At 37.8% G+C, this 27628-nt stretch overlaps 1 protein-coding gene across 1 annotated transcript; it reads left to right on the top strand.

The window, feature by feature from the left end:
- The first annotated feature begins 278 nt into the window (after positions 1-278).
- On the top strand, positions 279-27366 carry LOC124135855 (cullin-1-like). The gene is made up of 20 exons (XM_046501480.2): positions 279-412; positions 4621-4900; positions 8025-8202; positions 9675-9842; positions 12273-12414; positions 12679-12842; positions 13427-13589; positions 14426-14556; positions 15625-15732; positions 16024-16130; positions 16868-16916; positions 17675-17806; positions 19786-19903; positions 20723-20799; positions 22136-22267; positions 22458-22550; positions 23127-23242; positions 23845-23950; positions 25083-25196; positions 25498-27366. The coding sequence occupies exons 2-20, from the start codon at positions 4764-4766 to the stop codon at positions 25576-25578; spliced, it is 2316 nt and encodes a 771-aa protein (XP_046357436.1). The 5' UTR covers positions 279-412; positions 4621-4763; the 3' UTR covers positions 25579-27366.
- The last annotated feature ends 262 nt before the right edge of the window (positions 27367-27628 follow it).

Here is a 27628-nt window from a genome sequence, read left to right as displayed (position 1 = left end):
TGATATTGATCTTTAAACTATATTACAGTTAAATCAAATACATGTTTATCTCCTAATCTGACAATATCGCACAATACTAAAGATAAGTTGATACGATCGAGTTGCGTGGATGCATTTTTGTCAGTCATTCCACCCTTCTCGTAAGTACTGCAACAACTTTTGCTATAATATTCTAAACGCAAACCGCTCAATGTCACGACGAAGTTAGAACATTATTTTTTGGGATGCAGTTACAGATTTATCGATTAGTATTAAAATTGTTGCGCCCCCTAGTGAGCCAATGCGGGTCTCGAAGGGCAGATAATCGACAGATTTGTGATCATTTTTCCGTGGATTGCGTGTCCAAATTATTTGGGACTTATTTTGTCGTTCTTTGCCGAACTATCCTGTCTAGTTTCGGCAGAATATTTTAGTAAGTATCCATGGACGTGTGTGTTGTAGAATCTTCCCTGTGCATAGCAGTTTTGCCAACTATAGACACGTTTTCCTGTAGTAGAAATTCGCATGACTTTGCATGACCGCCATATTGGTAAACAGAGTGAGCAAGAAATAAGAAAACAAACACAAAGAACTCATTAAGCTCCTTCGATGATTGATTATAACATGTTGAAATTATATGTTGAAAGGATAATTTAGTCTTAGGCATGATGTGGCACACTCCGAACATCGTTATTTGAAGTGAAAATGAATTGTCAAAATATGAGGACCGTGCATTCCTTTATATGCTTTTGTGAAACTCGCTGATTCGAACGTGTTGTGTCATATTTTGCAATTGTAACACATTCGCAAAGTTTGAACATCAACTGTCAATGTTATTAACCTATTTACTGTTTTTGATAATTTCTTTGGTAATCTCTGCACTTAACAACATGGTTAGTTAAGAGTAGGACATTAAATATCAGCGGTAGAAACTAACATTTTTATTCCACTACTCCTTAAAATGATAACATATCGCAAACCCCTTAACAATTTCTACTAGTCTTATGATACCTTAGGTATTGGGCAGTTTAGCAAGGACTACAGGACTGGTGCCAATTTCTAACGCTGAATGTGATTTGCTGTTTTACTAATATTATGCGTGCCAAATGCCATATGAACGGTCATTGGAACAGCACTTACACAGACATAGGCTGTCATGATATTTCAGTGTTGGCTAAATTAACAGTTGATTTGTTGTGTACCAAATTCAAAATGGGTAAGTTATAGATTTACTTGGGGGTCGAAGACCCATAGTGTGCTATTGAAGCAAACCTTGAGGACCCCCTTAATTTCGAACACTGTAACTGAATAACCTCTCTGTCGCGTCAGATTATAAGCCTGAAGTGAATGCAGATTTACTATGTTCACTGTTTTTATGTAAGTGTTTGATTATTATCTTTAGGATAATGTTGGGACCCGAATTATGACAACGATCCTTTTGACTAACTTTTAACACTAAGTAAGGTTGTCACTGAATGATATTGACTATAGTCAATAGGTTGTCAAATGTGTCAGATCTATCACATACTTTGGTTTCTCTTGAACATGAAACATTTGGCCTGAATTAATTTCTTTTAAACCATTTGGTGACCACTTAAATTCTCAGGACAATGTCAACTTTTTTAATAATTTGTGTCACTATATATTCTGATCTATCACATGAATAGAAGGTTTCTGGACTTAGGGAACTTTTCTTCAGAAACAAAGCAAATTGTTTGTATATTAAAATGTGCTTGTTGACAAGAATGAAAACAACATTCAAAGTGATATCATTTATCATGTATGAAAGATTTGAATCATTGTGTGCCACTCGTTTCAACAGCTTATCAAGAGACATAGAAACACCTGATCTGCCAAACAGTGTACAATTTGGATTGTTTTGTAAACCACAAATTTGCAATTATTACAGAGAGAAGAACAGTGTTTGAAATTAAGCATAAAAGTCAAATGATATTTTCCCTTATGTAAATGTTGCAGATTTAGGAGACCCCTGGATGTTAATACTACTAGAGCTGCATACCTTAATTTTGGAGCACAGGACCCTTCTATAATTCTAAGCACTGGTACAGAGCTATGTAGCCAACAATACTACTTTTGCTACAATTAAAGGAGCAGTCAAACTGCTCTTGCTACTACTAGCCAGATGACACTGCCTGCTTGGGCTCACTGAGACAATGCCATACACGTGTATATCACTAGGTGATTGATGCATAAATTCATCTATGAAGGTTTCAATTTACAAAGGATGCTTATTAATGAAATTCTTGAACATAAAGATAAAAAGAATGGTGGAGGCTCATCAGATGCCATTGTATGGAAATACCCCAGATGGTAATAGTTTTATTAACAAATATCCTACAGTGAGCATGGTGAGATCATGTACGGATTTCTGATTGTGTGGATGATAACAGACTGATTTGGATTTATGATGTTATCTATCTTGACTTTCGACTCAAACTATTAAAATTTAACTTGCCATTTGACAGCTATGACACATGTATAAGGCCACAACATGAAAACCCTGATTTCCACTGGGAGGTTATTATAAACTTCTATATCTGTATCAGATTCAAACTGAATGAAAATCAACTGCCAAACTGTATACAGCAAAAACAATACATATATTTGTTTCAGAAATGACCATTTCAGGCAACTACATTGTATATTCTGCAACAATCTCCACGTCCTTATTGTCATCCATGCTTTCATGGTGTAACCCTATACCTGTGTATTTGACGTCATTCACCTAATGCTCAGTTTTGTGACTTTATTACAAGTAGAATTAGTGGTAGCACCACAGAGTCCCTTAGATTTCCTGACAGACAATGCACAATAAACATGTCATCTGTCAAGACATGCGACCGCCTCCTTGGTTGAGCATCCACCCGGAGAACGGAAGGTCCGGGGTTCGATCCCCAGTCGCATCATACCAAAAGATGTAAAAAGATGGTACTTGTTGTTACCCTGTCTGACCAGGGGCTAAAACAAGCACTGGACGGCTCGGAGTCAGTATACTGTGTCTGAGTGGGGTATTCATGTTAAACTACGGCATGGTATCTCAGTGTGCTACCACTATAAATTGGCATCACTCCGGACTAGTACAAGCAGGCACACACACACATACATGCACGACGCTATATTAGTGCAATAATCTTGGACGCGACGTTAAACCCCATTTCACCACACCTCTCCTCACCTCTGTCGAGACATTATAACAAGTGTTTATCCCTACCTCTGATGTCTGAGATTATTCAGGTGATGGTGTCCAGGATATAGGAATCAGTGGTTTCCATTTAGTATATCTCTTGTCTTGATTAATTAATATTCCATGATATTTTTCCATCTACTAAGCCAGGTCTGATGTACTTAATATATTACATATTAATATTATTTATGTACTGTGCACATGGAAGCACAGTAAGAGAGGAATGATAAGCTGAGTTGCGAAAAAATGTAATCAGAAAGACTTACCAAAGACACATTGATTGATCATTGTTATCTTACTCAGTATTAGCTGATAGTACATTGATTCAACATGTTCAATGGATCGATGGATTTGTTGAAAAGACATAGACATTATGAAAATAATTGCCACATGTGCTATCTCATTTGGCCAAACAGACTTGACACCTATCCACCAATAATTTATAGTTGAATTTCCTCTATGCCAAACAGACACAACTAAGTCATTGTTTCCACACATCCTTTCATTTACAGACGTGCAACAGACGAGGTTATAAATAAAGTGAAGGTGACATCATTAGTTTGAGTTTCAAGTGAAAATGAAAATCACAGATTGCCTATCAACCTGCATATCCAAACTTCTTCAATATTACTGTTACTACCCCAAGAAGATGCCCACATTTGTAATGAATTCCATGACAAAGTTTATTTTATTATTTGTTCAGCAGTTATTCCCAAGTTATTTCGCCAATTCATTCTTCTTGCTCGCACCCCGCATTGCATGAAAACGCTAGTAGTGGTCATGCTATATCATGTTTATAACATGTGGGATGCAAACTGCTCAAAAATGATAAAACCAGTCAGTAAAATGCAATTCACATGATCCACTTCCAGCTGACATCACCAATATAACTAAACAAATGAAAGAAAGCCAGTTCATCCTGAAAACGTAAGCCAAGTGATTAAATAACACAAAGTAATGTCTGAATGACAGTTTGTTTCAGTTTGTGTGGTGTGATAGTAACTTGTACTTCCAGAAGTGACGGTCTACATGCTCTATCCACTAGCAGTGTTTCCCAGGGATTTATCTACGATTCAAGGACAATTTTGAAAAAGTCAATTTGTTCAAAATTGTGTTTTTTTAAAAATGTTAAGAGGTATATGAACATTGAATTATGTCTCTCCCTTCTTCTTCTCTCTCCCCCCTCCCCTTCCAACCCCAAGGGATTTTGGGGAGACATTGTTTTTGGCCTGGTTCTTGTTGGTGTTGGCATCGGCGTCATTAAACATCAAACCTGTTTCATCTGCTTCACACATGCAAGAAAATCAACCGATCCGAAACCCTGGTTTATCAACTGTTATCATCATTAGTTCAGAAGAATCATTGCCTTAATTAGGAATGTATAATTGAGATCAAATTGTTGAGGTCCTTTAAGTTCTATACTTTTTCAATTTCAGATGCACTCAAAGGATGGAAAACAAAGGATGACAGAGAGATAACTTCATCAGTTAAACCTAGAACTACAGCCCTCTGCTGTAGCATTGTGATATCTACAAATAGCAAAACCTCAGCTTAACACCGTAAACATTTTGCCAGTGCCATGGCAGGGAAGGGACAGAATCCTCATGGTCTCAAGCAGATTGAGTTGGATCAAATCTGGGATGATCTCAAGTCAGGGATCAAGTCTGTTTACAAACGACAGAGCATGTCCAAGCACAGATACATGGAACTCTATACGTATCCTTTTACATGTTCAATATGGGTAACACTGGTATCGACAGTGTCCTAAATTAAAATGAAATTTAAGGTGTCTTTGCCATACTCCGTTTCAAGCTGTCTACTGGTCTGTTGATATTTTGCTACAAAAGTGCCTTAAGGATGTCAATCTGTCTGTTGAGAGGATTTAACTTTTTGTGAGATAGGTATTTTTAAAATCGTTTCAATTTAACCAAACAGTCCAAATAAAGCAAGGCCTTAGAGGGCATTTTATTGCACATGAAATCGTTACATGCCAAATTCACACATTGCTATAAGGAACACTCACTATATTATGTTTTACATGTTTGAGACAAGTAGGCGACGCCCAGAATTTAGGCAAGCATGTTTGGGTTGTTACAGGTAGAGAGGGTGTACGTATGTTGTTCACATGTTGTCAAGATGATAAAAGTAACTATACTCCTGTGGACACATGTGTTGCTCATAACAAGTAGATACCAGAATTCTCTCAAAGTCGTTTGATAGAAGTTATTTACAAACATATAAACATGTCAAAGCCAGGTAAGCATGGCCAAATCATACATGCTCAGGCTTGGGAATTGGCCTATGTCATACATTACATGGAGAAAGAACGTAAAAATAACCTCAAGCATTGTCAAGAGATAGCATTGCCACTGCTCTGTCTGCATCAGAGCAGAAGGTATCGCTCGTAACAGGACACGCACATATCCATCATACTACTTGTTGCAGACCACCTACAATGCCTTTCTTCACAGTGGTACGCGCCAGCAGGCGGACCTCATACATAGTCATACGGGGTTAATAGTCGGGTCACAACTTAACTTATCCTGGCTTACCAGTAATATTATTTATCTTAATAAATTAGTTAAACATATCCATAAAATGTGCATCTGCAAGGAAAGATTATATTTTCTCCATGTTATTGTGCACAGTTTTAAGGAAATGGCATAACATCACAAGTACGTAATTCAGCGAACATGCATCAACATTCCATTGATGACATGATACTGTGCTAGCACGTCATGTAACATGGTTATGATACAGTAACTTTTATTGTTCGAAGGATGCGTTTATGTGGGATTGAATCATTTTTTACATAATTGATGCATTTAGAAAATTGCATGGTTAATCATATGCAATAATCAATTTTTTTTTAGCATAACAAACTCAGTTCAAATGTCATTTGCTTGCGATATTCCGATCAGATGTGAGGCAAACTTCAGGCAGAAAAGTAAACAGATGGAATTCAGAACAAGGCTTTCTAAAACTCTTTGTATGTACATGATAAAACAATCCCATTGGCTTGATGGTGTGTCCTAATGATCAATGTACACAGCTTCCTGCAGTTAAGTGGATCACAAAAATGTAGCAGGAAGTAATTCTGAGTTCCCTTTTCGGTCACCATACAGTGGAAATCATTTTGATATGTAGATTTAGACGTTGTTGGATGGCATAGTTAGCTGCTGTTAGTGGTTTACATTTACTTTGTAGGGTAATGTTAATAGTAGGAGCAGTAGGTAAGTTGAAGTCATTGGGTACCTCATTGTAGGTGGCAAGTAATACAGTGGAGAGGAAATATTTGTGTGAGTTAAGTACTGATAGTTTTGACTATTGTTTAGATTATTGAATGTTTAAATAAATTTTGCCTGCAACATTGTTCATGCAAAGCCCAATATTTCTCCAGGGCTGTGGGGGGCGGTCTGGTAGCCTAGTGGTTTAAGCGCTCGATCGCCACGCTGAAGACCCGGGTTTGAATCCCGACATGGCTACAATGTGTGAAGCCCATTTCTGGTGTGGCCCGTCGTGATATTGCTGGAATATTGCCAAAAGCGGCGTAAAACCAAACTCACTCACTCACTCACTCCAGGGCTGTGGTACCTATGGTCCACCCCCTCAAAATGTCCTTGTGTGATCACTGAGAATGTTCTACATTTGCTTACCCCGCAAGCAATACATGACTTGTCACTGTACCCAATTCACTTTTTGTTTGATATTATATTATATTCTGAACACATAAAGTTAGAGATCATGATTTTGTCATGTTTATGGGGATATTTTTGTTTAAGAACGAGCACACAATGTCATATTTCACATGTAAAGATTTTCATGATCGATAACCTTTTTTGGTTCAGGATGTAATTACAACATGTAAATGACGATTTGACTGTCTCAGCTTCATATTGGCGATAGACTGATGTCATTAAAGAACTCCCAATAAACAAAAGTTAGATTTTCCGAGTGAAAGCAAAACCAAACAAGCAGATGTCCTTGACATCAGGCTCCAGTTTCCAGCAGACATAGGGCTGTAATGATTCACTGAAGGTCATTCATGTCGTGTTTCAACCGACACCACGTTATGGCATTAGATCCTTCCCTTGGGGTAAAGACTACTTATACCTGTGATGATGCTGAGGTTTATTGATGGTTTTACAATGGATTTGTTGGGGCAAGCTTGTCAAGTGTTATGAGAGTAATAAAATAGGTTTGGTGATAATTCTGAAATAATCTGAAATAAGTGTAACATCAGCAAGTTTAAGAACCTTGCCCATCATGATTATAACTAATGTAAGGATGTTGCTAGGTGACATGGTCATGGGTTTCAAACCTGTGTTCTCCTCCATAAGGTTCACTGTGTTGCTTAGTATATTTTTTTTTCTAACGAGAACCACCTGCCAAAATTCTTGGGCAGTAAATATCCCCGGAACCGTATGATGATAAGAGCCAGCTAATATAGTCATTGCGGTTAAAAATTGTATGTTGTATGATAGAACTTTGGCATAAAACAACATTCACTCTTTGTTAAATACTATACCGATAACACATCAGATACTGTCTGTTAGTTTAGTTCTGCATTCTACCTTTGGATAAGGATTATACAGTAAACTACGTTTATAATGAACACACTTGTAACAAACTGATGGATATTACAAACTTACTTTTTGGTCCCGGCAATTTGTGTATATATGTTGTATATATATGCTTACAACAAACTAAAATTACTGGTCCCATTGAGTTTGTTATAACCATAGATGACTATTTTTGGCTAAAAATCGCCATATTGCTTTAGCTAGAAAATTGGAGCTAGAAGCAAGGACTCCTTGTGAATTTCCTTAGCTATTTGAAGGCATGTTTATAACTACTGCACCAGTGTCCATGGCCAGGGGTCAGGCTCACAGACACAGTCACGGGGGCCTGGGGGCCGCAAGATTAAACAACCCACCAGTGGGGCACAGTTTGTCGGACATGAACTGTACAAGAGAATCAAGGAGTTCCTCAAGAACTATCTGGTCAACTTGTTGAAGGTAACCAACTGAACAGTTTATGCTTGTTGTAAAATAACATTTAATGTGCCAATAACTTTTGACAGACCGAGACATTGGAGCTAGTGAAGAAACATTGCCCCTAGCCCTAGAGTTTTCGACTCTGAAATGATGCATCATTCAGGGACATTGTTGCATATGTCTCAAGTTAAACCCAGGTTGCATATATTTTATGGTACATGTAATATGGTTTCAGAACCATTGCATTGTTCTGTGGCATGCTTACACACATAAAGTTTGCATTAATTTACAACTATTCAATTTCAATGATGTGTTGAGCATGTTTACTGTGTGGTGCAGCAAATGCTGAAAGTTGCCAAGAATATATTTTGCCTGTTTGATAACAGTCGTGTGAAAAAACATAACTAGACCAATAGTGCTACCACAGAAGCTGCTCCACATGTCTGACAGGCTATTTTTTGTTCTAGACTCATCCTTCAGGCTAATGTCGCAAACTGATCATGCCACTTCCTTTTCAGATTCTTTGATGTAACGATGACCAATAATTTGCATCCCTGTGAAACGATATTGGGACTTTTTTTTATAGGTTTTGGTTAAGATTAGTCATTAGTCAAGGTCAGCTTTCAAATTTTTGGGAAACTTGGTCGTATCATTGTCAGTTTCTGAGACATACTTAACTCTATTTACATTATAAGTTAGTAAAACAAATCCCACCACATTACATGTCAATTGCATTTGTTGAAGGTCAAGGTCACATTTTAACAAAGTGTGCAATGTTGTCATTCTTCTTCTTGAATAAGGAGCAAAAATTGTTGGCCATGTTGACAGTAAAGGATATCCTGCAATGGATGTATTTCACAGGGAATTCTTTTGTCACATGCTATGAGAAGGTCAAGGTCATGAGAGCATGAATGCATTAGTGAAACTTTACTTTCTCAAGTGTATTATTGCATTTAGCATTAAAGTTAGTACATACTTTCTTTAGGATGGGGCCCTGTTTCAGAATGATTTTGATCAAAATAAGTTGGCAGTCAAGGTCAGCATTCAGGTTTTTTAAAGCATTGTTATAGCATTGTCAGTTTTTGAGGAGTGACATTTTATGTTTCCATGTATCTTTACAAATGCTACCATATGAAATGATTGTGAACTGTCTATCATTCTTGAGGTTATGAAACATGGTTGCATGATTTGTTGGAAGTTACTATTCTGCTTTTACTTTTACAATTCTGGAAGTAATGTCTCGGGCTGGGCGTACAAGTCATAAGTTTTGAGGAATTGGGGGTGAAGGGACTGCTTCTCTTTTTGCAAGTAGTTACAAACAGCTTCAGTTTACCAAGATGCATGAGCAAGATGAGTTCTACTCAGTGAAATCTGTACTGACCCATCTCTTTCAGTGATATACTTACAAAAGGATTTTTCATGGATTCTTTGGATTGATGTGTGTGATGATTGTATGAGAACAGATGCAAATAAAATCATGCCTTTACTCACAGGATGGTCAAGACCTCCTAGACGAGCAAGTTCTGCAATTTTATACCAGACAGTGGGAAGATTACCAGTTCTCCAGCAAAGTGCTTGATGGCATCTGTGCCTATCTCAACCGACATTGGGTGCGGCGAGAATGTGATGAGGGAACCAAGGGCATTTATTACATTTATTCTGTATGTATTTATTTAATAAGCTTACACAGTCAAGTCCTGTTAATCTGACATGGTTGGTTGCGTATGATTATGTCGGATTAATGAGTTTGTTTGATTAACACAAATTGAGTAGTATCAACGTTTATGGTTGAAAAAAGGACAACTACATGATTGATAACGATACAAACACATTGTAATAAAAAAAGGAAATAGGAAATATTCATTGTTACATTTATATTACATTGTTAGCGGAACATGTTTTCTAAGCATGCAACCTCTGAAGCTTAACACAAAACTACTGTTACATGCTGTATGACTAATTCAAAATACTTTTAAAAGCGTAGTATGGAATGGAATTCGCCAGTTTGAAATTAGTGACGCAATGCTCAAGAAAGGTGCTTTCTTAGTGGCTAATGTCGACCTCCTGTTAGTCATTTCATTGGTCAGTCAAAGTTCGTGAAGGTCATTCTGACGCGACCTGTAATGGGTTCTCGGTGAAAGTGAGAATTTGTATCTGATTTTAATGAGATTGAGGTAATCTAAGCATGTGATTAATCATGTTTTGTATATTTAAAGCATTAATTGTTTATTGTTAAGCAAGTTTATCTCTGCGGCTGTTGTAATATGCAGCTACTCGCCGACTCGTCTCACATCAAAACACAGGCTGTGTACTAGCGGTCAGATGAAAACGGAGCACACTGATCACTGTCGGATTAACAAGACTGATTAATGAGTGATTTCAGTAATTTGTTGCAAATTAGGTGTGTTGGAGTCAGATTGCGAGACTGTCTGATTAACAGGTCTAAATACATGTAACACTGATTTAATCAGCATGATCAGTTCCCATCATTAGTGTCGGATAAAGCCGATTGTTGGAATAACGAGTGTCGGATTAACAAGACTTGACTGTATTTTATGTATTTTCTTGCTTATGTGGATTTTACCATCTTTGCATTCAGCCTTAGATTTAGTTTAAGTGACAATCTTTGCAGTTGCAATTGTGATATTCCTGAAATATTGCTAAAAGCTATATGAAATCATACTCACTTGTAATCTATTGACCATTTTGCCTGATGTTGTGAAACACAATCCTCAGGACTGGCTGCTTGAAAGTCTGTCCTTGTCAAATGTTGCCAATCACAAATTTTAGGGAATAAACAGCATCTCTTTTTCTTTTTCTGTTATTTCAAACTTGAATTAGGGTTGTTTAGTTATGTATTACCGTATTTTCTTGTATTATACCCATGTATAATGCGCACCCCCCTCTAGCGGGTTCAAAATTTTGGAAAAAAAGAAATTTGAATATTATGCGCAGCGAAGTCCGGCAAACGAACGGGTGCTGAGAAACTTCGTCAGTACAAATTCGAAATTTGAGATAAAAAATCACCAGACATGTTTATTTACCGTTTAAATAGTATTTATTGTTCTGCTAGGCATTGTTTTATATTTAGGGATTAAGATTACCTTGCGTATTTTCTCGTAAACTAAGCCGGAAACAGCAATCAGCTGTACACACGTTTTCTTGGAATCGACCGGTGATTCGGTCAAGACACACCCAATGATATAACTTTATAGGATTTTTAATGCAAGGATCGGCAACAATTGTATCTGAAACTATTTTATTTATCAGGAATAATATATTCCAATATATTGTTAATTTAGATGCAACCTTTACTAAACATATTTAAAATAATAATAACCCTAGGCGAAGCAGCTGATCGCTATTCCCGGGTATTATTTTTTACATGGAACCAGTCTGACCAGTCACCGTCAAGGCTCACACGCACGTGATCACGTGATCGCGAGAATTTCATGTTGACATAGAATCGTCAAACAAAAACAAATATGACTTTTAACGAGTCAAAGTATGTCATTTATGATATATGTATCCATTCTCTGCCAACTAAAGTTTGTTTCAAGGCGTCAATAGCGGTATTCTGACCGTGGTTGCTGTTAATAACGGTGAGTTGTGCGATCTTCCGATCGCTTCACACACGATTTCGCCGAAATTAATAAAAACAATATTATAAAGAATTTTGAATAAAATCAATGAAATAAGTTACAAACATAAGTCCAGATATACAAAGAACACTTTTTATAGCCAGAAAGTGTAATTACATGATTATTTTGCGTACTTCAGTATGGATTTGTTGACATGGTATTTCCGGTGTTTCGTGCTCACGGTAATGTCTTTCCATGGGGGGAAAAAAACATCCAAACTCATAATTCGTGTATAATGCGCACCCCCTTCTACACAGCTGTGTTTTTTCGAAAAAAAGTGCGCACTATACTCAAGAAAATACGGTACTAATGGGCAGAATTTATGTGAACATCCACTGGACAGGTAAACTTTGTATTGCACCTGTTGTTGGTGGAATTGACCTGTCACAGACAGTGGGACAGGCTATTATTTGAAAATGTTATTTTGATATGGACACTGTTATGTTTCAGCTTGCTTTGATCACATGGAGAGACAACCTCTTCAAGCCTCTGAACAAACAGGTGACCAATGCTGTCCTTAAGCTGATTGAGAAAGAGAGAAACGGGGAAACCATCAATACCAGACTTGTCAGTGGTGTCATAAACTGCTATGGTGAGATATTGACTTGTACAAGTTACTCCTTTGAAGGGGATTACTTAATACAAAATGTCCCCAGTAATTGATGCTTGTACATGATGATGTCATTGTTCTCATGGTTTGTGATATGATGTGATGTAATAAAGCCAGCATGGAGCAAAGGTACTAGATACTTTATGGATGTAAGAGAGTATTGAATTTATTTCCTGCTGAGATTGGCTTGAAGCAAAGGTCTTAGATACTGTTATGGTTGTAAGAGAGTCCTGGATTTATTTTCAGTTGAGCTTGGTCTAAATGAGGACGAACCAAGTGCTAAAGGACCTACATTAACAGTGTACAAAGAGAACTTTGAGAACCCATTCCTGGAAGATACAGAGAGATTCTACACAAGGGAGAGCACAGAGTTCCTTCGACAAAACCCTGTCACAGAATACATGAAAAAGGTATGACATTCTTTTTAAATTCAGGGCAAGTGTTAATATTGATGTCCATTGCACAGTTGCTGTGTTTATACTATGGTTAATCATCAGTACTGTTCCTGGTGAATCGTCTGGATTAACAGATATCAAGATTAATTATTTGTTATAACATGGTTGTTCTATGTTGTCTATCCCAACAGTGGGGGCTCATATGGCTGTAATTTACACTGCAGAGTTGGGCACACTAGAAACCTATGATCATGAGTTCGATTCCCGGTTCGCCCTGATTATGTTTCTAACTTTATGAGCACCACATCTGTGCTCATGGATTTCTCCAAAGTGGTAAACGTCTAAGGCCTACACCCACATCAGGCTGACATGACTTGATATAACCGAAATACTGTCCAAAGCAGCCTATATTAAAATTCACATTGCCAATAGCATTCAGTGTTTGGACTAACAAGATATCTCTGACCTATGAAGTCCTCATTATCCACTGTTCCTGAAACAGTACATGTTATATAGAGAGAAAGACATAGTGAAAAGTGAGAGTGTCCGGTAGCCCCAACATGTGAGACAGCTGTGAATGTCTGTTGTTTTGTTGGCAGGCTGAGACACGGTTGTTGGAGGAACAGAAGCGGGTGCAACTGTACCTCCATGAGAGTACACAGGACGTGTTAGCCAGGGTGTGTGAGAAGGTCCTCATTGAGAAACATCTGGAAATATTCCATTATGAGTTCCAGAATCTGTTGGATACCGATAAGAATGATGGTAAGTGAAGTCTTGCCTAATAATTTGAGATCTACTCTGTGCACACAACATGCTCACATCATTGTCACATCACAGCCATTGACTTCAGGGGAGAGGGACTGGACAAACTATGAGATTTCTAGAATTTTGTGATAGTCAATTTGTAACACATTTACAGCACACCTGAACACTTGATGAGCGATGACATTCAAATAGGACAACTGTGGACATATATCCAATTGAAGACATTGCACAGCAAATTGACAAAGAGGCAGGTTAAATCTTGACTCGTCCTTGACCAAACAGTTCTCCATCACTGGTTAGACTATATGTGAGTCCTTCACACTGTGTCACAGTTAACAAAGTTGTTGACAGGCTGCCTGGCTCTGAGACGTACCTCATGAAGGTGGTTCGCTGATGTCTGGTCATACTGCTTCGCAATTCTGGAATTAATGCCGTAAATGATGTAACCATTGTAACACAGTTTGCACGCCCACACATATATTTATAGGCCTACTCATGATGTATCACGCAGAACAAACGTGCATCGGTCCTGTGGTTCCACTGCCTGTATTGTTACATTTGAGTTATGCATTTGGTTGTTGCTCTGCTTTGAGGGTTCCAACAATAACAACATGATGATGAATTTGGTACCATGCTTCATGCATCACATATTGGTTGTGTGTCTTCATATATATTAATATCACCACATTTTTTAGGAGTGTGTTGGTCAACTTCCTACTTTCACTGTCCACTGACAGCTTTTCAGGTAGTTTTTGTATAATGGTTTGAGTAAAGATGGTAATCTGTATTCAATCAAAGACAACCTGGCTTCAAATTAGATGTTACTTTTTCAGATTTAGGTCGAATGTACACATTGGTATCACGTATACAAGATGGATTGGGTGAGCTGAAGTCCCTCCTCGAGACACATATCTACAACCAAGGACAGGCTGCTATAGAAAGATGTGGAGAGTCTGCATTAAACGTGAGTCAGTGGTAAGATGTAAAGAAGAGGGTATCCATGTGTTGTAGCAAGATCTCCACTTCTGCTCTTGAACCACATTCAGGAGGCTAGGTCACCGGTACCCCATGGTTAACAGCTGAAATGGTGATTTGTATGTTAAAATGCCTACTGAATATAAGTAGTACTTCTAACATTAAGGGGCGGTCGCGTAACCTAGTGGTTAACGCGTTTGATTGTCACTCTGAAGACCCGGGTTAGATTCCTGCCGTGATATTGCTTGAATATTGCTAAAAGCGGCGTAAAATCAAACTCACTCACTCACACTGACATTAAGGATCAGTGATTTTGCTGTAGACTGATGTCGGTGGGACAATATCATGATTTCATGATCTTTTGATGGAGCATACTTCTATGTTATTACCAAATTGAGAAAAATATTTTAGGATATTTTGGATGACAATCAGTCAATGTCCTAGAAATTGAACCGATCTCAAGGCCTGAAGGATGACCACCTTACAATTTCCCATGTTGGATTCCTTGTAAGAATAGGCCCCAAGCCAGCTGTGCTTGATGTTAGAGGCAACTTAGTTAATCAGGTGGTCAAGCTTGGGACTTGGTTGATGAAACACGAGAACAAGAACTGTGATAGCATAGATCCTTGCTCATATCATCAATCATTGGATTATCTGGTCCAGGCTTGGTTAGTTACAGGCCACCATCATTTTGTTGGAGTTTTGCTGGTGTGGTGTAACACAACTAACACATCCATTGCACCAAAAAGTGTTTCTTTGAACCTGAAGACAGCAAGCATTGTTCATGTCATCGACCACTTGTTTGTATTACCCAGTCTTACAGGATGACATGATATAGTAGTGACTGCCAACACCACTTGATCACTGCAAATTGCTGGATGCATGCTGCTACACACAGCATAGATGAGAGTATGTAATCCCATCTGAAATGACAGCGTGTCGTTGTGGCTGACTCCTGATAGAAACCATCAACTTGTAATTGTTGATCCCCTTCTCAAGTCATGATGTAGCTGCTACTACAACCCTCACTCACCCATTACATGTATGTATTTTGCAGGATCCCAAAACTTATGTACAGACAATACTTGATGTCCACAAGAAATATCATGCTCTGGTCATGACAGCTTTCCACAATGATGCTGGCTTTGTGGCAGCATTAGATAAGGTAGGTGTTGACCAGTAGCTTAGAAATAGAGTATGTCAATATAAGAGTGATCAGATAGATAGATGTATTGCTCATGGTGTCTCATTTCGTTTATGATGGTAAGTAAATTGAAATTGACAATTGTGTAATTATGTCATATAGACATAGGTTATTAAATATGTTCCACTTTACATCTGTTGATCTCTCTGGAATTGTCAAATATGAAGTGTGTTCTTCAAGGAATATGTATGTAATGCTAAACTCTCAAGTAGATGTTGAATTGAGGATGATGTTGTATACTTGACGCTACAGGCATGTGGGCGGTTTATCAACAACAACTCGGTGACAAAAATGGCAAGTTCTTCAAGCAAGTCTCCGGAATTACTGGCTCGATACTGTGATCTGCTCTTAAAGAAAAGGTATGATTATCTCAAATGTCCTTTCTTCAATTCTCTAACACAGAACCAAAATTTGTGTCTCCTCCAGGGGGTGTCTCCACCATGTCACAGACTAGAGTTACCTTCCCTCAAGCTCTCACTTTTCCTCTATCACAGCTGGCAACACACAGCCATTAGCATCAGGCTCAATATTGGTTCTTCTGGATTACATTTGTGATTAACCTTTCAGTGGATGGTTACTACATACATTAACGCTTTAGTATGTTTTGTTCTTTTCAATTTTTTAAAAATTTGAATAAATAATAGGCTTGTGATTGACTGTGTTGAGGCTTTCAATCTATGAGGCAAGCATATAATTTCACCTATGATGTCAGTTTGTTTTAATGTGTGAGCTCACAAAGCACCTAGAATAACTGATTTAGAACCTTCATTGAAAACTAAGTGTAATATGGAAGTTGATCATCCACATACTATCTTGTCCAGTTGTACAGAAGGTAGTAGTCATCATCAATAGAAAGAAATAATATCTGACTGGAGTGTTTGTCCACAATTTCAGACTTGTTATAATGCTTTATTGACACCTTATCCATGGCAATCTTCAGTATCTACTAGTATTTTGGTTTAATATCCGGTGATCTGCTTTCCTATCTATTCTGAATGACAAGTGACCTAACTTTTGGTAGTGTAAAGTTTGTGAAATCAATAGAATGAAGAATATTGCACGTTATTCATTATTTCATGAATTTACATTTTTACAGCTCAAAGAACCCAGAAGAAGCTGAACTAGAAGATACACTGAACCAAGTGGTAAGATATCTTCTCTATGCATCATTATCCCTCGACTTTGTCTCAATTTGATCTAGGTCACCGTGCTATGTATTTTCATCTTCCTTGCTTCTGCATGGTCAGTCAATAGTCATGGGTCCATCAGTCAAAACAGTAGCGATAGTGAGTTTCTAGAATATTTGAACATATATGCAGCAGTCATTGGAGAAGTTGCAGATTTGGGTCGATTGCGGGATTTGCAAAGTTTGAGTACCTTCAGTTGGGCATCACAGATATTCTCCAAAGCTTTTCGTGTGTTTAATCAAGGTGCTCAAGTGTTGTGTTCCAAACAACATGCACTGGGTGTCTGTGTGGCAGGGAATGTGAAACCTTTCCTTGATTAAGTTGATCAGATTGTCTTGACTAGGAGCCGCCATTTTGATTGAAGCAAATGCATATGATATGAGATGTGAAATCTGATTGGTCAATAGGAGGTATATAGAAGGGACATAACTTGTAATAGCCACTGGTGGCGCTACGATTGAGCCACGAAATTCCAGCCCAGTTCAGCAAGGCTGGAAACTTGACTTTATAGTCAGTAAACTTCTTGCCGCAGGAAGATGTTAAGGCCCAGAAATCAGATTTTGCCTGTGCCAAATGCTTTAGCTGCCCATACCAAGAATTTAGACACCTCCATGCTGATAAGCTGTTTTGAAAATTAGGTAAAGAGATTGTAGTTGATCTGAAGTATTACATGAGCTTTGAACAATGAGGGTAATGATTTTGTCATTTGCTTTCAGATGGTTGTGTTCAAATACATTGAGGACAAAGATGTATTCCAAAAGTTTTACAGCAAGATGCTTGCCAAGAGATTGGTGCAGCACATGTCAGCAAGCGATGATGCAGAGGCCAGCATGATCTCCAAGCTGAAGGTTAGCTGGTGTAATAGTGGGGATACCTTTGTATATATCAGAACGACACACACTGATAGTATTTCTACTTTGCATATTACTCTTCCCCATAACAGATTCCTTGAAATGCAGCTGTCTGTTAATGTATTTTACAGAGAAACTCCTGTGGTAAATCTTGAATGTGGAAAGGCTGTACAAGTAACTGAACAGTAGAGTTGGTTTAAACAACTCTTCATTTAATATACCTGGGCCCACTTGCACAAAACAATCTTAGAGCTAAGATGATCGTAACTTCCCTACTTTAACATAGGCTTACGATAGTCTTAGTACTACCGTATTTTCTTGAGTATAGTGCACACTTTTTTTCGAAAAAACACAGCTGTGTATACACGGATTATGAGTTTGGATGTTTTTTTCCCCCCATGGAAAGACATTACCGTGAGCACGAAACACCGGAAATACCATGTCAACAAATCCATACTGAAGTACGCAAAATAATCATGTAATTACACTGTCATGCTATAAAAAGTGTTCTTTGTATATCTGGATTTATGTTTGTAACTTATTTCATTAATTTTATTCAAAATTCCTTATTATATTGTTTTTATTAATTTCGGCAAAATTGTTTGTGAAGCGATCGCACAACTCACTGTTATTAACAGCAACCACGGTCAGAATACTGCTATTGACGCCTTGAAACGAACTTTAGTTGACAGAGAATGGATACATATATCATAAATTACATACTTTGACTCGTTAAAAGTCATATTTGTTTTTGTTTGACGATTCTATGTCAACATGAAATTCTCGCGATCACGCGATCACGTGCGCGTGAGCCTTGACGGTGACTGGTCAGACTGGTTCCATGTAAAAAATAATACCCGGCAATAGCGATCAGCTGCTTCGCTTGGGGGTTATTATTATTTTAAATATGTTTAGTAAAGGCTGCATATAATTAAGAAAATAATGGAATATATTATTCCTGATAAAAAGAAATAGTTTCAGATACAATTGTTGCCGATCCTTGCATTAAAAATCCTATAAAGTTATATCATTGGGTGTGTCTTGACCGAATCACCGGTCGATTCCAAGAAAACGTGTGTACAGCTGATTGCTGTTTCTGGCTTAGTTTACGAGAAAATACACAAGGTAATCTTAATCCCTAGATATAAAACAATGCCTAGCAGAACAATAAATACTATTTAAATGGTAAATAAACATGTCTGGTGATTTTTTATCTCAAATTTCGAATTTGTACTGACAAAGTTTCTCAGCACCCGTTCGTTTGCCGGACTTCGCTGAAAGGTTACGGTGTAAATTTTTTCTGCGCATAATATTCAAATTTCTTTTTTTCCCAAAATATTGAACCCGCTAGAGGGGAGTGCGCATTATACATGGGTGCGCACTATACTCAAGAAAATACGGTAATATCGCTTTGTGCAAGTGAGCCCTGGACAGCAATAACTTACCCAATAGGACTTAGAATGTCTTTTGCCTTCAGCAGTTGTTTATGACTCATTCTCTGTATATGTTGATAAGCATTCATAATGTAAACTTTGAGTCATGGTGTATTATGCTCACTGTAACACAACACCAACAATGGTTTCCTTGTTCTGAGACCAAGGTACCATCTGATTTGTTTAGTTTATAACTTTCGCTCGTCACGCCAAAGACCCATGTTTGACCTCAAACTCGTTTGGTTATGGCAGAGCTGTATGTTTAGTTAATTTTCAAGCAGTCTTTTCAGAGGTGTATGTAAAAGATGAAGAAAGAACATACATCAATGTGGGACTGTATTACTTGGTCATATTACGGTTAAAGATGAGTCAATCATGTTAGGGCCACATGCACAAAGCAATGTTATCACTGACACAATCACAGGGCCAGTGTTCCTTGCTTGCATTGTCAGGATAAATTTCAATTTGACGTAATAATATTTCAGCATTGACAGCATGTGTGATATTCCCTTAGCAATACGCTGTTCCTCATTTTGCTTCCAGCAAGCCTGTGGTTTTGAATACACTTCAAAGTTACAGAGAATGTTCCAAGATATTGGTGTCAGCAAAGATCTCAATGAAACATTCAAGAGGTCCATTCAGTCAACGGATCCTCTGGATGGTAAGTCCAAACTGGTTTTTGTAGATCTCTTTTCTGTAGACCCTCTCTCTGTCTCCTCTTCAAGTTTTCTCCAGACATTTACAGAAAAATTACAAAACTACAAATGATTATTGAGTCATAATCATTGGTAATAATCTGGTGCTGTATGTATTTGAACGAAAGTTGAAAATATATTTATTTTTAGTTACATCATGTAGAGTTGCAACTACTATTTTGTGTATTTAGCTCAGACATTTAGCAACAAGTGAAATTATTTATTTACCACTACCATTTGTTGAAACTCTTTGTAATATTGTTCTTTCTTCAGATTGTTTTGTTGATCTGTCATATACTTCTGACTGATAGCGTGAATAAGTATAAATAGGTGTTTGGGTAGTTTAGTAGTTTGTCTATTCTCCAGTTATGTGTTCAAGAATAGACAAAGTGTTTTTCAGATTAGGCATTCACCTAGTGGGGATTCTGGGTAAGAATATAGGTCCCAGCAACCTATTCTTTGCCTAAGACACACTAAATGGATTGGGTGATCAGGCGCTGTGACTTCGTGGATTTTATGTCATCATATCACAATTGCTTTGATTGATTCTCATGTCAAGCAGTGGATTGTGTGGTCACGTGATAATTTGGCAGGCTGCCATCATATAGCTTCAGTATTGCTGACTGAGGCAACAAACGAAACAAGCCAATGATGTTTTCTTTTTGTCTCCCATTTTAATATTGCTGCACTCTTAGAAACAGAAACATCAAAATCAGTGCTTTCCCCACTTTTGGGGGAGTTCTTGTCCCTCCATATTACAATGTGTTTACATGTTTGCTTTGCAGTTGACTTCAGTATCCAAGTGTTGAGTTCAGGGTCGTGGCCATTCCAGCAGTCGTGTAGCTTCAACCTTCCAGTGGAGGTAGGAGCGATTATTAGATAGAGATACTGGTCTGAAAAGATATAAGGAGATAATCCTACATTGGGATAACTAGTAGTGGGACGATGCATCAGTGGATCACGATTTTTTTAGTCGATCACAAGAGCAAGCGCGCACTAAGCCAAAAAATATGATTCTTACCTTAAATGTTTTCTTTAATAAATGTTACTCCAAACACTTATTACCAGTGAAAATGAGCAGCGAAATTGTAAATATTTTCATCCATTGTGCCATACACTGCCAATTGTAAGTCGTTAGTGGGACAGGTATTTGGCCATCCTGTCAATGAAAAAGATGGCTTACGCACCACAGATAAGAGCACATGCAAGTATCGTGATACATATCGGATCGCACAGTTGGTGTATCGTCCCAGCCCAAGGGATAACAGGACTGATTATGTCCTGTTACCCCAGTACCCCATGCATGTCTTATAGGCTGCCATGTGATGATTGGGTGCTTAAAATCGGGTTTGTGACCACTCTGTCTTTCATCACCCATGAATAAGATAAGATGACACTTTATTATCCCAGAAGGATATTTGAGTTACATCAGCACAAGGTCTCAGGTTATTTTTAAACACACATTCAAATAAATAAGAGCATCACAAACATAATTAACATTAGATATGGCACTAGCCATTAAGTGCTCAACAATTATTTATCCCAAAACTGATAATGGAACCCGGTACTAGCTGGTATGGATGAATACATAGGCCGCTTTGTGGTGTAATAGTGATGTGTGTCTACTTTCAGTCAGGTAATGAAAACAGGTGATCTCGAACTTGCTGATGTCATGTGAAACCCACTCTGTGCATGAATTTTGGGCAAACCCTACCTTAGCCTAATATTGAAGTAATTTGTCCCGTCGATGGTCGCAAGGGTCATGATGGCCATGGCACATGTTGCACAAGAAATATTGTCGTTGCATTACAAATGCTGATTGGTCTGAGCACACACTGATTTCCCGGTAAACTGGAACAAGCTTGGTTCTTTGGTTAAAAATACTGACAACACCCTGAAGTGGCAATAGAGGAATGCAGTGTATACAAACCTGTTAAAGTATTGGCAGTGATGCGAAATGGCTAATAAGGGGTGATTGTATCTTGACAGTGTGGATCAGCACCCATGTCAACAACAGGTGTGATTTACCTTGACTCAGATATTTATAGGCCACTGTGATATAGCTTGAATTATTGCTTACAGGGCAAAAAATACAAGATTCTTTCACTTTTATGAAGTTATAAATTGAGGATGATAGAATTCAGTGTTAAATTTTCTCCTTTATGTTGGTATTGATTGAGATGCTTTTGATTTTGCAGTTGGAGCGAAGTTTCCAGAGATTCACATCATTTTATAGCAGTCAACACAGTGGGAGAAAACTAAACTGGTTATACCACATGTCTAAGGGAGAAATTGTCACAAATTGCTTCAAAAACAGATACACACTGCAGGTGAGTGTTTCAGATTAGCTGCATCTCAGTTTATCAGAAATCACGGATTGTGGAAGTCCTCAATATACATGCTTCTGAAACATACTGGTCTGCAGTTTTCTGAGAGGAGAGGTGTGGTTGAAGCATTGATTCATTACACTAAAGACCCAGATTCTATTCCTTACAAGACATTTTTCTTTGCCATTTTCAGGCATCTACGTTTCAAATGGCCGTCCTGTTACAATACAACACAGAAGTATCCTACAATGTACAGCAGCTGATGGAGATTACACAGATAAAGATGGTAAGAGGGCATGTGACATTAACTTGGTCTGTCGAGATGCTGATCATTATGATTTTGGAGGAATTACCGTATATCGCTATGTTTTGACGTGTTTTTCTTACCTAGAATTAGGGGGGTTTCAAGGGTGGCATCCTGAACACAGTGTTGAAGAGTTTTGATGGGTTTTTTCACCAAACACAAAGACATTACCGTGGGCATATAACACCGGAAATACCATATCAACAGTCCAAACTGAAGTACTCAAAATAATCATGTAATTACACTGTCTTTTTATAAAAAGTGTTCATTATAATTGCTGAGATCATCTGGTTGAGGCTGTATTGTTTCGAACCGCTGTCATAGCTGGAATATTACTGAGTGTGGTGTTAAACAACAAACAACATCTGGTTTACAATGTGATGTCATTTGACTTGAAGTTAAATCATTACATTGCCTTTAGGTTTTCTCCTTATGTTAGCTAAAGGCAAGGTAGTTTAATCTGATATAAGGTTCTAGTAGGCATGTGCTTCACCCAACGGAAGGTTATGTTGAAAGGTAGCACAATTATCTGACCAATGTCATTTTGATATTTTGCAGGACACCTTAGTGCAAGTGTTGCAGATCCTCCTGAAATCCAAACTCTTGGTTGCGGATGATGATGAGAACAACCTCCAAGCATCATCTCATCTAGCACTCTTCCTCGGATATAAAAAGTGAGCTCCTCTCATCAGTATTACTGATTTTAATTGTCCATAATTGATGTTTTCCACTTTCAGAATATAATTTGTAGGATAACATCCAAATTAAAGTACATATTAGGTCATGTTATGGCTATGTGCATGGTAGGTAATAGTATGTTATGTGTTGAACAGGATGGGGCAAGTAATAATATTTATACATGCAGACTTATTTTTCAGGACATGTAACTCCATCTTGCCTGTCCAAAACTAACTCTTTACCCTGTCACCAGTGCGGATTCGGTGTTAGACTTGTATCTCCAGGAACCTGCCTGCTTGTAAGAGGCAACTAAATGTTTGTCAGACTTGGTTGATTGCTCATTACGTTAATCACTGGTTTGTCTGGCCAAAACTATCATTCAGAGGCTGACGTCATGTAGCTGGAATATGACTGAATGCTGCATTAAACAACATACAAAAAAATATCTCCTTCCTGAATTTGAACTACATGTATTATGACTGAGCTGTTAATTGTACATGAACAATGAACTACGTGATTTCCCTGCTTATGCATTCCTCCACACTCATGTGGTGTATAGCTTGTATTATGATGCACGTGATCTCCACTCTGTTTACAGTAAGAAACTTAGAGTGAACATCAATGTTCCCATGAAGACTGAAGTGAAGGCAGAGCAAGAATCGACACACAAACATATAGAGGAGGATAGGAAACTACTCATACAGGTACTCATTGGAAGTTTCAGGGATAGGCCTTGCCATTAGTCTGTTAGTGAAAGACAAGTGAAACAATAGAAGGACCTTTTGGTATTCCCACAAAATCTAGTTGGTTGACAATAACCACGAGCCTGAAATGAGCTGCTGAGAGTTGGATATGACCCATGATGCCTAGCCCTGATATTAGTTATGTCCACGCGGGGATTTTGAGTGATATTTGCCTCCAGCAACCTATGTTGGCAACAAGAGGTGACATAATGGATCGGGTGGTCAGACTCAGTTATTGGTGCGTCATCGTACATTGATAGATTTTTTCTGGATCACTGGATGTGTGGTCCAGACTTGATTATTTACAGGTCACCACCATATAGCTGGAATATTGCTGATTGTGTTGGTAAATTTCGAGAATTATTGTTCTACTCATGAACGGCAAAGACGATAACCATTATTTCTGTCATTGCAGTATTTTTTACCAAATTCTGCCTATACGATTAAGTGATATATATCATAAATTTCATTGCAAATACATGACTGGTAATTTGAACAAATTATTATTTTGATAGTTCAATAACTACTCTTACATACAGACAGACAGATTAGATAGAAATTCTCTCATCAAATTGGACTTAAAAGTTAGTCAGATATTTTGTTCTTTAGAATTTGTTGGGGCCAGGGGCATATGTCCTCTTCTGATGACTCTTGTTTTAAATATTACTTAGTTTCAATGCCAGTTAACTCATGTATTCCTAGTTGCCTCAACGCCTCCAGGGTTGTCATCCCTGAAAAAGTGGAGTTCAGTAGCAGCGGGAGTTATGCTAGCCATATTTGTACTATCTTCTGTGAGCAATGCTTGAGCCATATAGTTTTAGAAAGAATTAAATATGAAATTATGTGCCCTCTTAAGATATTATCTGTTGGAACTTGATGTTCGCATTGGTTTCTGGCAGAAACAAAGCGGAGAAGAAGGGCAGAAAGTCAAGTTTGTTTAAGAATGTGTTCAATAGGGATACAAAGCTATTGTTAGCAGTTAGTATCGTAGTCTGTAGGTATTATAGACTCAATCCTTTGTATGTAAAGATTTCAGTAGAGCTGCTGTTGATGGATGTGTTCTAGTTATGTATCACATTCCTCCTTCCTCTAGGCTGCCATAGTGAGAATCATGAAGATGCGGAAAGTCCTAAAACACCAACACCTACTAGCAGAGGTCCTCAATCAACTGTCCTCTCGCTTCAAGCCCAGAGTGCCTGTTATTAAGGTAAGCACTACCAGACACTAACAACTGGCAGTCTCCATAAGGACTTAATAATCTGATAAATTGTCTCTGGTGTCAACCAAGGCAAACTATTTTACAATAAGTTTGCTCAAAATATATATACATTTTAGATACTGTCATCAAAAGCATCATGCATAAGGTACTTTATTTAATTTTTAGACAAAAATAATTAAAGTTATGTACCAATATAGCTTTTAACCTTTTAGTATTTATATGAAAAATATATGTTAATAAAGTGAAAAAAAGTATCTTACCCTATATCCATTCTTTGTTTTTGTTTCAGAAATGTATTGACATTCTGATAGAAAAAGAGTACTTAGAACGAGTTGATGGACAAAAGGACACTTACAGTTACCTTGCTTAGAACCTGTGGGTGCACCTTGCCTTGCTAGCCATATCTGTACAAGCCTGCTAACTGCTCGGGGGAAGGGGACTAAGGCTGCAGTAGCATCACTTCATCACTCAGTAAGCCTTGGATAACACCATGGTTTGGCTCCATCAGGCTCTTCGACACTGTTTTTACCCCAGATTATTAGACTTGGCATTTTTAATGACATGGTTGGAGTCAGACCAGTTGCACTCTGCTTAGAAAGAACTTACATATGCCATTCTACCATGAACAACTGCATGGTTTCCATACAGAATGCTTTTAAAGGTGATTGTGTGAACCTACTGAGGCAAGGGTTTGGAGTTATAAACCACATACTTCCATGTTCTTGTTGGAATATTAATGCAGACAGTGGGTTAGGCCTGTGGTATAGAATCTTTAAGACTATAGGCTCACAGTTCCAATGAATTTCCAGCTATTGGATATAATTGAATTGAATGGATTGGACCATAAAGGAGACTTTGGGGCAAAACCTTTTTGGTATCTTTGTATATGCCGGTAAAGGTTATTGTAGAATATGATTCCATATTTAAGATGTTTCTTTTAGGAAAGTGCTTGACTAGAAGTGAAGGGCAATAAATCTTTTCTTAATCTGAACAAGATGGTAATGAGATGTTGTTTCTAACATTAAGGAGACCATTCCTGTATTGCTATTTGACTTACATTGTGTTATGCTCGTGTTTGTAGATTCTTGCAAGAAGTCACTTGTTGGATAATCAGGCAGGTGTTATCACTGTAAATAGTGTTCAAATAAGAATTTCTTTTGATAACTTTTCCACTTGCAGCATATGTAATGCATGTGCCTATTTTGTAAATATATTTATTTATTGAATTCTGTCGTTAGTGACTTGTGTACTGTAACCATGGTAACCATGGTAATGTTGGAACAAAGATGGAATTGTAAGCAGTAATTATTTCCAAGGACTGGAGTTGCGCAGCATGCATCCCCTCAGGGCTTAGATTACTATTATAAATAAGGAATGAAGGGGAATATGTAGCAAAAATAGCAATACAAGAAGAAACTTTTTAATGTCATTGACTTTACTGTGCAGAGAATCAGGACTTCAGCCAATCAACTGTCCATACCAATACCAGAATTCATTATTATCAAATTGATTGCAAGGTGTTTTCTCTCTAAAATTTTAAACAAATCGACACGTTTGCACTCCTTGCAAACTAGATTTTTCTGTTGAGGTGCTTTGTTCCAAATGTGATAATACAAAAGAAAAAAGAAGCTAGATTTTATTATTCTCTTGTACAGTGTAGATAACAGGCTCAACCTCATATCACAACCCACCAAAGGAGAGAATCGGTAAATTTTGAACAGCCACACAAGGTTTGTTCAGCGTGTAAATATATATTGTAAAATATTGATATCTACCTCCTTCCCTTAATCCAGATGGAACCCAGTGAACCTGCACATGTTTTGTTAGGACTTGTATTTTGGAATGAGGGAAGGAGGGTCGTAAGATTCTAGTTGGTTCTTATTTCATTTTAAGACAAGTGGGTATGGTCATGTGACTATACTTGCTGCCATGGTCATGACATCATCCACTGATCCCCACATTGTTTTTGTTCAATGTAATTTGTATGTATTGTTACGGAGGTACTGATGGGGACTTAAGTGTGTGATACTGCATTTTCCATCATAATTGTAAAATTGGTACAAGTGTAGTATAATTTTTCACAAATTGAATGCACAGATTTCTGTAAATGCTTGTGTATCTAATACTGCAATATGGCTATAAAAATGTCAACTTTTAACTGTGTTCTTGTCTTCTTCATCATGGATACCATTTCATTGATATTTGTCTCTGGATGAAATTTAATAATGTCCGACAACCAACCTGAATAGCACTGAGAAGTGATAATCGCCCAACTTGCTGCCGGGTACCCATAGTGGATTGTGACCACTCCATATTGTTACAGTGAACTCACATGGTAGTATTGTGATAACACCGAATTCATTGCTCATTTATCTTAATAGGTTTAGGTGAAGTAGGAACCCGTGAAGATTAATAGGTCT

This window comes from Haliotis rufescens, unplaced genomic scaffold (genome assembly GCF_023055435.1).
Source record: "Haliotis rufescens isolate VD_foot unplaced genomic scaffold, xgHalRufe1.0.p SCAF_4, whole genome shotgun sequence".
Lineage (NCBI taxonomy): Eukaryota > Metazoa > Mollusca > Gastropoda > Lepetellida > Haliotidae > Haliotis > Haliotis rufescens.
Note: the sequence above shows the minus strand (reverse complement) of the source record. Positions and strands in the feature narration are given on the sequence as shown.